At 37.4% G+C, this 14,654-nt stretch overlaps 1 protein-coding gene across 6 annotated transcripts in view; it reads right to left on the minus strand.

Annotated features, from left to right (window-relative positions):
* pcnx1 (pecanex 1) overlaps nt 1–14,654 on the minus strand; it is a 244,729-nt gene that overhangs the window by 126,668 nt on the left and 103,407 nt on the right. For all 6 annotated transcript variants that reach the window (XM_059954533.1, XM_059954503.1, XM_059954493.1 and 3 more), the window contains one exon: nt 11,389–13,143. In XM_059954533.1, coding sequence (XP_059810516.1) covers nt 11,389–13,143 — 1,755 coding nt within the window. The remainder of the gene's footprint in view (nt 1–11,388; nt 13,144–14,654) is intronic.

Raw genomic sequence — 14,654 nt, forward strand, 5'->3', positions numbered from 1 at the left:
ATCCCTGGCTCTACATTTTTCTTTTGATTAATTTTTGTAGTTATAAAATGAAACAGAATAAGCTGAACAAACAGTCCTGAATCTTCCTATGAGTACATACATGCAAACACAATTATTTGCAGAAGGTTGCCATCTGACCCCTCACACCTGCTCCACCATTTCATATGATTATGGCTAATCTGGTTATAACCTCAATTCCACATTCATGTCAATGATTTCAACTTCCAATATGCAAAAGGAGCCATCTAACATCAGTTGTGTATTCAAATAAAAATATTTGAAAAAGATAAATTAAAAGACAATGATGAGTCTTGATTATACTTCTGTATTACATAAACTTGTGATTATACAGGCAGTCCCTGAGTTACAAACAAGTTCCGTTCCTGAGTCTGCCTTTAAGTCAGATTTAAATGTAAGTCGGAACAAGTACATCCGGTATTATTTAGTATCAGTTAGTCAAACGTTTGTCTTAGTATATAGTATATATTTTACCTTTCTATGCATATAAAACACTTAAAAAATGTATGTATTCCAATAATTAAACCACTGCGTTGCTTAGTAATAATTGTAGCTTTCATCGGGGCAGGGCATTTCACAAGCTCCATTATTCTCACTTTATCCTTTATCCTTTAAAACTGTTCCGATCATTGACTGACTGTAGCCTAATGCTTTACCAATGACCGATGACATTTCACCTCTTTCTAAATGCTTTATTATTTCCGCTTTATTTTCAGTCGGAATCATCTCCCGCCGGGTGGTGGGTCTTCAGCTCCACTGGCTCCTGAGGTCCGCCGAGTCCTAAGGACCACCGCATTGAACTTCCCGGGTCCTAAAGTCCACCACACTGAGTCAGGTTAAATGGGACAAGTGGGGGCTGTGCGGGGTTTGGGTATTTGATCCTCCACAATATTCCATGTGGGAATTTAAACTGGAGGTGGCAGTGTTTTTTTTATGAGGTCGAGTTGCGAGCTCAGCTGGTGGCGCACTCGGGAGCGGTCTGTCACTGGATCCAACTCGGGAATCTCCGTTCTCAAGCCCGGCGCTGATCTCACTGCACCACCAGCTGACCGGAAAGGGCGGGGGGGTCATGGTAAATCTTGCTAAGAAAAATTTAAGCCAAATACAAAGTTACACACTCAACACAGTGTCAATGGCAACAACTTAAAGCAGCGGAAGGCATCGAGATCCCACTTAAATAGTGGACAGCGTCACGATCGGACTTAAAATGGCGTTCTCCTTCCTCGGTTTGTTAAGTACGAGTTGTTTGTAATTCAGGCGTTCATAACTTGGGGACTACCTGTAGTCTCATTTTTCACTTAGCTTTTAGAGGCACAATGCTGAAAAAAGTCATTACTCAATTAAACGTTGCAAGTATGGTCTTCATAGATTACATTTTTACAGGGTTAATTGAATTATTTGAGTACATTATGGAGCAACGTACAAACATACCAATGTAATTATGAACTTTCTGAGTATGAGATCAAAATTTGCCACCAGCATTTCCATATAAAACTGGTGGTATTTTTCCTACGTAAATGCCACTAAGGACAGCCTACTCCAATGCAGGAAATACCAAATATGCTGGCCACTCATTGTCAGCAATTATGCAACTTCCCTCTAGAGGGCAGCTGCACAGCGCAAACTTGCTCCAATCTTCTGCCAGCTACACTGGGTTATTGTTCAAAGAATTGCACCAGATTAAAGTTTGCTGGAGAAATAACAGCATTCCTGAAACAGGAAACGAACATCTACAAAGTACTCAGGTAAGAAATATACATCTGACATTTATTTCTAGTTAAAAGTTCATACTTTATGGATTTGATTATATTTATTGTTTTTAATTAGGTTATGGATGTTCATTCATTTCAAGTGACATGGCTCAATTTTATTCCTCCAAATATTCAAAGGACATGAGATCCTAGGTTTTATAAAGGGGACATAAGATACAATAGCAAAAAGCTAAGCTTGTACAAATCAGAGACACCAAAGACTTCAAATGATGGAATATGGAACAAAAAAACAAACTGTACAAGGAAATCAGCATGTCAGGCAGTATCTCTGGAGGGAAACAAACAGCTGATGTTCATCTTCAACGTACAAATTAGTGAAAGAGGCATATCCCTGTCCAGGATATAACTATATTATGAATCTCCGCTCATAAGATCACCAGAGGACACAGAGTCTTTCAATTTTACAAAGAAAGAGAGCTCATGGGGTGAATGAAATTTGAGTCATCACACAGAAGCTAAAATCAATGAATTTTTGGAAAGTTAAAAATCTTGCCATTTAATGGCTTAGTACCTAGCAAGCAATAAACACAATACTAAATTACAACAAAGTGTGTGTGTGTTTATTTATTTATTCATTCATTCATTCACAAAGAGGGTAAGATATGGAACACCAGACTGGAATAATGATTTTTGGGAATTATTCCACTGACTCATGGACCACGCTATCCCCTTCAGTAAGCAACAGCACATTGCATTGGAACTTTAGGACTAAAAAAAGATTTAAGGAATCAAGTAAATGTGTTCATATTGCAGTAGTTTTATTTATACCACTGGAAAGAGAAAATAAGAAGGGTTCACATCATAGACATAGCTACATCTCTGTAAACCCTTGGCAAGATTTGCCCATGGAGCACTTTCTGAATTCAATTTTATTGTTGCATTATTAATTGTCAAGCTTCATTAAATTAGATGCAAACTTCAATCTGTAACCAAATATAATCAATGCACCTTTGTAGCCTACTTAAGGAAGCAGAGAACTATTGTATAATGTGAGGGGAAAAACAGAAAAACATTACCTAAGTAGTGAGAGATTACAGAGCTGAGATGCAGAGAGATCTGGGTGTCATACTGGATGATTCATAAAAGCCAGTGTGCAAGTACAAGTTGGAAGGCTAACAGATGGTATTGCTTATTGGTGGAGGAATTAAATTCAAAGTTTGTGAGCTTATTTTAGAGAATGCTGAGACTAATTTGGGAATACTGTGTGCAGTCTTCAAGTCCTTTCTTAGAAAAGATTGTGCAATTGCTTTGGAAGATTATAGGAGGCCATTCATAACAGGTTACTAGACATAGCTGGAACAGACAGATTTTCCACAAGCAAAGGTTGGATAATTTATATTCGCTAGAGTTTAGAACAGTGAGAAATTACTTAATTGAAGTCATGAAGTCAGTGACACACAGAATGAAAACAGGCTATTTAGCCCACCACATCCATACCAATTAGTGAGCATCCACCCATACTAGTCCCATCTCTAGCACTTGGCCCATACCCTTTTTACACCCTCATTTAGACTTCATAAGTTATGTCAGCAACCCCATTTCAATTACACCCTTATATATTCCAGGAACTCATCAGTCTCTGGCCAAAAATTGTCACCTTCATTTCCCCTCTGAATCCCTTGCCCTAACTCTATGTTCTCCAATTTTATCTACCTTAGATATGGGGGGAAAATGTTTCCTGCTGTCTACTCTTAATAGTTTTACATAGTTTTATTCTGTCCCCTCTTCACCTCCTCCACTTCAGCAAGAACAGAACCAGCCTATCCACATAATGAATCACTGCATCTGAGACAACATCCTATTGAATCCCCCCTCCTGGATCCCCTTTATATGTCCTAACCTCATTAGTACTCCAAAAATGGATCACCTCATATTTACATGGATTGAACTCCATCTACCATTCATCAGTGCTCCTTCAGGACTAAGAGTGCCCCTCCTCTCATTGGTCTATCTACATACTATCAAAAGCTCTCTTGAACAAATCTCAAAAATTCTACCCACTCTGAGCCTTTTACAGCAATGAAACCCCAGTTAGTATTCAGAAAATTAGAATTCCTTTATACTGTAACACTACTGTTATTGCATCTCTCTGATAGTGGCCCACATATTTGTTTTCTAACCTTCTGTTGACTGACAAGAGATCTGAAGCACACCTCAGCATACTGGCACCTCTCATTTATTTCCTCATCTCTGCCAATGCAGCCACATTTGAAGAGTTGTTTTTTTTAGGATATCTTCTCTCAATACTAAACTAATATAATGTCTTCTTGACTCACCTTTAATATTTCATACTGTGGGGTACTGAGTTGTCAGTCTTCAACCAATTCTTAGTGATAGCAACAATATTTTACTTCCCCTTGTAAATTACAGCCTTGAGTCCACCTAGCTTTCTCATTAAACTCCTTGCATTAAATATATATGAAATTTAGCTGTGGATCTACCATTTATCCACTTGTTCTGCCTACTGGGTTTACCAACTAATTTGCCTCTAGGTGATTGTACCACCCCACCCAAATATTAACTGTGAGCCCCATTCCTCTGTTAACACAGTTTAAACCTTTCCTAACAGCACTAAGCTATTTTGAACATGTCAATGTACTTTGTGAGAGTATTTAGATCTAAGGATCACTATTTAAATACATGGGGCTACCTACTTAAGACCATAGAAGAGTACAATATTATTTCTCAGAGTGATGCTAATCTTTGGAACAAGGCAAGCCCAGGAAAAAGGTAGTGGAGAAGGTGGGGGCATAGTAAGAGGCTACCAAAGCTTGCAATAAGGATCTGGACCAGCTGGAAAAATGGGCTTAAAAATGGCAAATGGAATTTAATGCAGAAAAGTGGAAAGCTTTGCACTTTGGGAGGACAAACCAGGGTAAGGCATTGAAGAGTGCGGTAGAAGGATCTGGGAATACAAATCCATAGTTCCTTGCAAGTAGCATCATAGGTAGGTAGGGTCAAAAAGAGAACTTTGGCATGTTGGCCTTCATAAATCAAAGTATTGAGTACAGGAGTTGGGTTGTTATGCTGAAGTTGTACAAGACACTGGTGAGGCATAACTTGGAGTATCATATCCCATTCTGGTCACCTTCCTACAGTGATGATATCAATAAGACTCAAAGTCTGCAGAGAAAATTCACAAAGATGCTTCTAGGAGTAGAGTTATAGGGCAAAATTGAATATTTTATTCTATATTCTAGAGCGTAGGAGAATGAGGTAAGATGAGAGAGGTGTATAAAATTATATATAGGGTAAATGCAAGCAGCCTTTTCCTCTGCAGTTAGGTGAGACCAGAACTAGAGGTCAAGGGTTATGGGTGAAAGGTGAAATGTTTAAGGGGAACATGAGTCAGATCTTCTTCACTTAGAAAGTTCTGAGAATGTGGAAAAAACTGCCATTGGAAGTGGTGGGTGCAGGTAAATTTGGATAGGTACATGAATGGAGGGGTATAGTCCATGTGCAGTTCAATGGGACTAGGCAGAATTAGAGTTTGGCATAAATCAGATGGGCTGAAGGGGCTGTTTCAGTGCTGTAGTACTCACTGACTCTATAACTTTAAAACACTTTGATATTTTAAGACAGAGGTAGGTAGATTCTAGATAAGCAACATTTAAGAAGTCATCGAAAGTTAGCAGGAACATGGAGTTAAGGTTACAGTCAGATGAGTCATGATCTTATTGAATTGTGATGGACCAAGTGCCTGAAGTTCATTTGTGAAGTCTGAATAAAACTGAAAATACTTTGACATTCAACCTGGTTACATGAAACAACAAAGCCTCATTTTGTGACACGTTTAATGATAAGTGCCTTTTAAACTTGCATGTACTGTCCATAATGCAATGGGCTAGTCATGAGACCGTGCAGATAAAGATTTCTTTTGAATTTCTGTTGAATGCTTATCTTGTTTCTGGAAAACAGCATGAAAGCATAATACTCCATGATCACAGGATATTCCTCAAAGAAAATGCTTTGCATTAAGGGAGCAGACACGCTGATCTTGGTCAATTGCACTGAGTGTGAATCCTTAGAAACATAACAGGCGGTCCAAGGTGCTAATATAGTTAAAAGGCAGTACATTTCATATAGAATCATGTAGATCATTTGAAAGACAAGCTGTGCATGTAATTATAAGTAGCCTTTTTAATTGGATTCACCAACACTGACTTTCAAAAAGATTTAGATGACATTCCCATAAGAAGCTTGTTTCCTTAGCTTCTTTTAGAGCATTTTGCTCATCAATTAACAGGAAATTATGCCAGCCAACAAAGAAACATGAGTACATTCCAAAGAATAGGTTCTTTTTTGAAGTCTAAATATTGTCTGGAGCTTTTATTAAGAAAATAAAAACTGTTGTATTAATGGAAGATTTATGCAGTGTTGCATTGTTATAAAGCTCTTCATTACTAATGAAATGTTTTTGCAGTGGAAGAAGCAAGCCTGAAAACAAATCTCTCAAACAGCAATGATATAAATGACCAGATAGCCTGAGTCATAAAGCCTTTATGTGAAAGGTCAAGATAAAGTGGTAATATTATCAACCCTTTCAGATCAGTTCTGTCATTCTAATAGAGAACAAATAACCAGCACTTCAATGCCATTGCTTTGCCCCCTACTTTACTCATTCCAGCAATTTAATAAATCTTAAAAACTTCAATTGAATGCACAGTCTACTTACAGGAGCACTTGTTAACATTGATGCCTGAGAGAAAACAAAGCTTAATCATTTGCTGGTACATATCACAGGAAGTAACTGTAGCCATGCAGTAAAAAAAAGGCAGGGAACAATTAACTACTCCCAATGTCAATTTTATTTCTAATATTTGTTACCAATCATGTAACCTTCCTGTACATCTAATTAGTTTGGGTACAAGGGATTATAAAGTTTCATTTTCATATGGCAATTCATATCCAAGACGTGAAAAAAGATAAATTCTTATACACTTGTCATTAGTGTTTTTCAGTAAGGATAACAAATTCAATCACCAGAAAAAAAACATTATGGGTGCAATTTTAAATAACTTAAGTTATAACTTTTGTACACAAACAGCACACTACCTAAGAACATTCAACGTATGACAAATAAGTAATTTCATTGCTACAACAGTTATCAAAACATCTTTTTTATCTTTTATCAGAAAATGCTTGATTGCAAGGTTTTGCATTTGGATGTGGAAGGTTATAAAATGCATTCAGTCTTTCACCAATTTTCATTTGCATTCAAGATCAAGCATATGAAAAAGGGATACAATTCATGAGAGCATGATCACCACGGTGTTTGAAATGTTTAGCACCATTAAATGACAGCACTAATGGGCAAGGGTGAAGAGGAATTGTGAAATGCTCAAGCTCATTTCCTCTTACTATTTAAAATTATATTCATAGGGTGAAAATGGATTGCCCAATTTTAATTAAGGCTACTGTGAGCATTCTCAATAAATTCATTTGTTTAATATTGAATTTCAATGAGGATTGGCTCTAGAATAAGAACACTAAATGTGAAGCCCATAATTTTACTGTAAATGCTGAAGACAGAAAATCAAATTTGTGGCATCACCCTAAGGTCAACTGGAAGCAACAAATACAAATAAACTGATGAATTTTTGCAACTATTTAAAAAAAGATTTGATTATTGAAACCAATGGTTAAATTAGAAATGATCAAATAATAACTATTAAGCACTTGTATGATATTTCATACAATCCAATTTCATGCCATTAAACTTGAGCCATATTTTAGCAACATTTTTGTATCTTTACCTTCCCCCACCCTTCTATGTCTGTCTTCTGCTGCATGATCTCTCCATCCATGATTCCCTTGTCCATTGATCTCTCCCAGCACATCCCTGTGAAACTGCCTGGATCACTTACTGTCCAGTGCTTCTGATGTGGCCTCCTCTACAATTGTGAGACCTGTTGCAAATTGGGGGACCGCTTGATTGCGCACTTTGTTCCATGTGGCAAAAGTGGAACTTCCCAATAGCCAAACATTTCAATTCTGATACCTATTGCTTTTCTGATATGTCAGTTCATAGACTCTTCTTGTGCCACAATGAAGCCACCCTCAGGGTGGAGGAACAGCACCTTATATTCCATCTGGGTAGCCTCTAACCTGATGGCATGAATATGGATTTCGGTAAAAATAAATTCCCTCCCCCTCCTTTCTTCTTCTATTCCCCACTCTGGTCCTCTGACCTCTTCTCATCTACCTATCACCTTTCTCTAGGTCCCCTCCTTCTTCTCTTTTTCCTATGATCCACTCCCCTCTCCTATCCTTTGATCTCCAGCCCATTAACTGTCCTACCCACTTGGCTTAACCTATCAACTTCTAGCTATCATCCGCCCCCTCCCTCCCTCACCTTTTTATTCTGGTGTCTTCCCCTCCTTTCCAGTCCTGAAGAAGGGTCTCGGCACAAAACGTTGACTGTTTATTCATTTCCATAGATGCTGCCTGGCCTGCTGAGTTCCTACAGTATTTTGTCTGTGTTGCTTTGGATTTCCATTATCTGTTGAATTTTTCACCTTTATCTATTTTAATAATCTAGCTCGATTAATTATTGTTTTATAATAGACTATTTAAAAGGTTGATCTGCAACAGATAATAAATAGGTGCAAACATACATATATACAAAACTGTAAACTTTCTATGTAATGAAAATTATTAATAATTACTTCTATAAAACAGTATGTAGAGAATTGCAAAGTTAGTATAACTATTACTAAATCAACTTGAGAACAATGAAGTAAGAATTCCTCTAGTTTCTGGCAAATGGAAAACTCAAATGTAAAATGCTCTTGCAAAACAAGTTTTTAATTCTGCTATAAACAATCCTGAAGACGTCTGTTCAATAAAACATTTAGGAAAACAGCAAAACCACACTCTTTCTTCCGCTTCATTTAGTGCACTGCTCAAAATCACAAAAGTAACAAGCAATTTCTCTACAATATGCAAGGGTCAGTAATTAATTTTTGTCTGATAACACTACTGTGAGGTCTTGAAACATTCTATGATGGTACAAGCATTTTATAAATGCAATGCATAACTAAAAAAAAATCAAGTTTTCATTTTCATTCCTCCTTCAATTTGAGTGTGCTCAACATTTTGATGGTAGCTTTGCAAAGTTGTTAAATCATGTTAAGTCTTTAAAATATTCAGCAACAGAAGTACACTTCTTTCTGAGTTGGAAATGGTGAAAGTATATACTTTTCATGCATAACACACAAGGCATGAGATACCAAGACTTGACTTTTCTGTATGATAATGACAAGTGTGTCATACAACAAACATTATTTTATATATAAAGCTTCAGTGTCTATCTTATTTTTTCTTTTATATTGACATACAAGTTTAACATCTGGTCTTCACATTACTGCCTACTTTAATAAAGTTTCATTTTAACAAAGCAGAGAAAGAGCAAACTATATTCACAGACAAGGCTATTAAGATCTGGGAATGGGAATGAGAGTAACATTCCAAAAAAGTAAATATGCACAATCAAATTTAAGAAGACTAGTAATATCAAGCTGGGTTTGGCTCGCAACACCAGTCTTGCTTCTCCCAGTCCCTCTCATTAACATTTACCAGATAGTTGCAAGAAACAAAAACCAGTAGGTATTCAGTGAGGCAAAGCAAGGCCTGAGAGGCATACTACTACATCTCCAGAAAGGGGGAATTTTTTTTTACCAATGTATTGACAGGATGAATAAAAGAGAAACCACAAACAGTCCAAAGGTAACTTTACATAACTATTAACAGGTAGGTCAGTTTGGCATTTGGCAAAGCCTACCTACCAGTGACTATCATGTACCTTGTGAAATCTGTGGTGACTAAGAATATGGTTTAACACACAATTTTTTTAAAAAATTGGTCTTCAAAGAGCACTTTTAAATGAGAAATGCAGTCAGCTTAGACAGGATTTAAAAAGATTATTTGGAAAAGCCAAAGTAACTCAGATAGATCCCATTTCATCGTCCTTACATTTCCACTAAGCACAATACCAATGTTTCACATGAGACATTTGCTAATCAAAGTGTGGAGAATCAAATCAAAACTGGGCATAAATTGTCTTTCTTTGATTAGGATATTAGTAGCCTTTGGGAAATACACTGCAATCATTTTAAGGGATCAAACAGAAAAACCATTTGTACTAGAATCAAACTGTCGAAATATATAGAATAAGAGAAATGGACACAAGCTGCACTTGAGTTTTGAAAATGCAAACCTAATTTTTGGAATGAAACCACAGGCCCTGTATAATTTAGAATCATTATGGCTATTGGACTTACTAATTATTTCTTGATTATGTTATGGCTGAGCTCTGTAAGGAGGTCAGTTTAAATTACTTGGCTGTAAAGAAATATGCCAAGCTAAAATGAAGACACGCTCAAGTTATTTTCACTTCCTTTCAAAAATAAAGGATCACACATCAAGAAATGAAGTCAAATTCTGTTAATCATATATCAAAAATATTATCCAGTTAACTGACTTATTTAAAAAGGAATTAGGTTTATTTGATGTCTTCAATATCCTGTAATTGTGCCAAAGCACTTTAGCAAATTAAATATTTTTGAAAATAATGTTATAATGTACAAAAAATGAGAGCCAATTTTCTGACAACAAACTCTAACAAAACAGCAATCAGCTAATAGCCAATTGTTCTACCATGCTTGAATACAAATATCTGCCAAGTAATTGGGACCAACTTCTCAGTTCTTCATGAAATTCACTCCATTTAGTTAGCAGTTAGGTAGCATTTACTACTTATTCTAAGCAAAAAGGAAATTTGAATAAACTTGATAAGCACACTTGAACAGTGTAAAATTCAATATATCTGGGTAAACGTGCAGTGTGTCTGTCAAATCATCAGTACTTCAGCTCGATTAAAATTGATACACTGCAACTGTCATTTTGCAGAGTGCCCCTTGCACAGTGTTTGTAGCTATAGAGTCAAAGTAATAAGCACAGAAACAAGCTCTTTAGCCAACCTGTCCACGTTAACCATGTTGCCACTCCTAAGCTAGTGTCATTTGCCTGTGTTTGGTCTCTATCCCCCTGAATACCTCTTATTCATGTACTTATCCAAATATATGTTGCTTTTAATATATTATGGCATTGAATTGCATTGCTTATTTATTCATTATTAAATCTGCAAAGTTATTCCGTGAAACAATGACTGTTTGCGTTTTCTTTTGCATTGCTTCTTCTTGAAGAACATTGTTGATGTTACAGTAATCTGTGCTTCTAATTGTCAGATCTTTTAAAAATCAATTTAATGTACAACACCAGATAATCACTTCTACTTATTAATCTTCTTTCCATAACTGGTTGCTATAAATATATTCCAGCTACTCTACTGCTAATTATTATTAGATCCACACCTATGCAATATAGAGATAGAACTAACAACAAATAAGTATAACAGTACATTTACAAACACACCTAATTCTCCAGTACTTCAAAATAATTGTATTAGTTAACAAGCACCCCACAAAACAAAGCTAGAAGTAGATCCAAACTGATAAATTTATGTCAAAGAATCGTGTATTAGTAATATATGGGAGAGTATCTAATGATCAATCAAGTCATCTGCTTAACAACTCACCTGTACTAGCTGCTCCTTGTTCTTCAGCTTCAGGAAAGGTTACTTGATTGGGTAAGCTATTACGTGAGCGAGTTACAGATTCGAGTTGTGATGCTCTGCCTATTAGAGATAATTCATCCAACACCTCTCCCTCCTTGGCTTCCAAGTCTGACTTAGATGTAGTTAAAGGCCTCACTTTATCTGGTGTCCCTAATCTGTTAGGGTCACTTAAACAGGCTGCTGTGCCACTGTCTAAGCTGAGTACTCGTGCATGAGTTTTTGCACTGGCTGCACTGAGAGTCCTGTGAGTTGATCTTCTCTTAGCATTGGCACTAGTTTCTGAACCAGAAGGGACCTTTAACATAGCTTCAAAGTCAGTGCCTCTTTCTTGAGACAAGTACTTTGCTTTTGAGACATGGTACCGTCCTTCAGGAGAGTGACATGAATGGGAAGTGGTGCTGGATGAACTGTCTGAACTGAAACGATGTGCCGAATGCATGCTGGAGGTTCTGCTCAAGTCGCTCTGGTCACTTGAATCTTCGTCTGGGCAAAAACCATTACTGCTGGTTTTAATACCAGCTACACCACGAAATGACACATACTCTCTATGCCGGCTAGAGTCAAAACTACTTGCTCGTTTTTTCCCTGACCTTCTTCGGTTTGACTTGTGTGTAGAGGCAGCTCTGTGGATAAAATTAGATTTGGGTCTTACATCCCCATCCTTCTGCTTTGCTGCTTCATCCTTTAGTGTTTGTTTATCCATTGATGGGTGAGATTTTTCGACAACCTCTTCTACAGCCTGTTCCGCCACTGCCTCAGGAAGTAATTCACCTTGCTGCTTCAAGATGTCAACAGTCAATTCATTTGCATGAGGATTTTTGTTAGCATCACCAGAACCAGAACTGCCAAGTCTTTCTCCAGTCTGCACTGGGTCAGAAATCTGCAACTGATTGGAAGCCTGGCAAGGATCTTGCCTGGAACTTCCCTCCTTATTTTCCGGATGCAATTTTTTCCTTTTACCATTAGTCCTTTCACTACTTTCCACAATATTCTCACCTTCTGGCTCACTACTATAGCCGCTGCGAGCATCACTTTTCTCGTAATCTTTTTTCTCCGAGCTGTTCTCATCTGCTGATGTTTCTGCTTGCTCTGAAAGAATGCTCTCCACATGGGTTGAGCTTGTTTGCTCACTCTTGTAACTGCTCACGGTGCTGTTCGTATCTCGATCTGTGCCACTGCAGTAGCTCTCTGTTGATCCGCTACTCCTGGTACTAAGGCTCTGGAGGCTATCAACACTATTGTCAGTTTTTAAAGGCTTACTGTATCCTGATTTGGAGGATGGCTGGGAAGTACCACCCTTGAGTAAGTCATCTAGCTGAAAAACACCAGCATAACAAGAGTTTTCAGTTAAAGATTCCTTGGATCCCGAAATAGGTTTTGAACTTTCCAATTCACAGACTGTATCTAAGCCTCTCCTTTGTTGAAAAAGGGCAAAATCACTAAGTGATGTGTCTGGAAAAGCAATTGCTGAACTTGAAGTCCTTGGCACTCCCCTCGGCCTGTGATCTTTCCTGTATGATTGGGAATGCAAAGGCACAAGGGAGGCTGCTTCTGTGTCACAAGCAGCAGACAATGAATGCTCTGTGTGATGGTGGGTCACTTTGTCACTCGAATCCCTTGGAAAGTCTTGAGTTCCCGTAGGTGTTAAAACCTGGTTAGACATCAAGGAATCATTTGACACCACGACTTGGAAAAGCTTAGAATCTTGTGCCAGGTCTATAAGAAGAAATGACATCCATTAATACTCACTCGAAGTAAATTGTCGACAAACTGTTGGAAATAGATTTTTTTTTAATCATCAGGAACAGTCAAAATGTAACTGCCTTATCACCTGTCATCATACTTTTCCTATTCCAAAAACTGATTTGTCAGATTAATATGAAGATCATTAAAAAGATATTTCACACCTGAATCTGGAACATAGAAACATATTTTCAAGCCACTTCATGGAAATGCAAGAAGGAATTAAAAATGAATAGAAATAATAATGAACTTAAAAGTTCATTTTAAGCAAGATGCCAAGAATCAGAATCAGAAACAGGTTTATTATCACTGGTATGTGTCGTGAAATTTGTTAGCTTAGCAGCAGCAGGAAAACATAGACGGCTGGCTACAGCAAAAATGGACTAGCACAAAAGACTTAACTCAAATCAACAATAACAGCCAAAGAGGGCTGAGGTGATGACAAATGAAGTTATAAGGTAATTAAAAATTAGGTCAATGATTTTTATAACATTTTTTCAGATATACAAAGAGTAAAAGACAGGCAAGCATATCAGACTGCTCAAAAATGACACAGGAGAGGTAATAATGGGGGACAAAGATATGGTAGATGAATATAGTAAGTATTTTGTGTCAATCTTCAGTGTGGAAGACACCAGCAGTATGCCAGAAATTTGAGTGTCGGGGGCAAAAATGAGAGCAGTCACTATTACTAAGGAGAAAGAGCTTAGGAAGCTGTTAGGTCTGAAGGTAGATAAGTCACTTGGACTAGATTGATTACACCCCAGGGTTCTGAAAGAGATAGCTGAATAGGTTGTCAAGGCATTAATAGTGATCAATAAAGAAACATAGTAAATCTTTGCAATTGTCCAATTCCTTGGAAATCCTGATGTTTTGCATCTTTTTCCATGCTGCCTTGATACTCAGTGGGCTTTGTTCTCATGCTGTTTACAAATTCACCAATGCCTCAATAAAGGCTCCTTAAAATTATGTAGTTCCAGGTTTCACACTTGCTTTGAACTCAACAGGCGGCAGTTACATGCTTCCGACAAATTTAGTGGATTCTGTTCCCACGTCTTATGGTATTTTCTCCGATAAGCAGCCCAAAACTGCTCACAATACTCCAAGTTGAATGTGACCAATGCCTTGTAAAGCCTCAGCATTACATCTTTGCTTTTATATTCTAGTCCTCTCGAAATGAACACTACCATTGCATTTGCCTTCCTCACTACCAACTCAATCTGCAAGTTAACCATCAGGGAATCCTTCATAAGGACTCCCAAGTCCTTCTGCACCACTGATTTTTGAATTTTCTCCCCATTTAGAAAATAGTCTATACTTACCAGGACTCAATATCAAGCACACCTTATAAACTCACTGAGGAAATGATTTGAGTCAACAGGGCCCTACTTCCCATGCTCTCTTTAAATTTACTGGATTTTATTCCCCATGTTTCCTTAATTTTCCCCAGGCTCACAGGAATTTTTTTTATTGCACTTCAACAT

Source organism: Hypanus sabinus, chromosome 2 (assembly GCF_030144855.1).
Source record: "Hypanus sabinus isolate sHypSab1 chromosome 2, sHypSab1.hap1, whole genome shotgun sequence".
Lineage (NCBI taxonomy): Eukaryota > Metazoa > Chordata > Chondrichthyes > Myliobatiformes > Dasyatidae > Hypanus > Hypanus sabinus.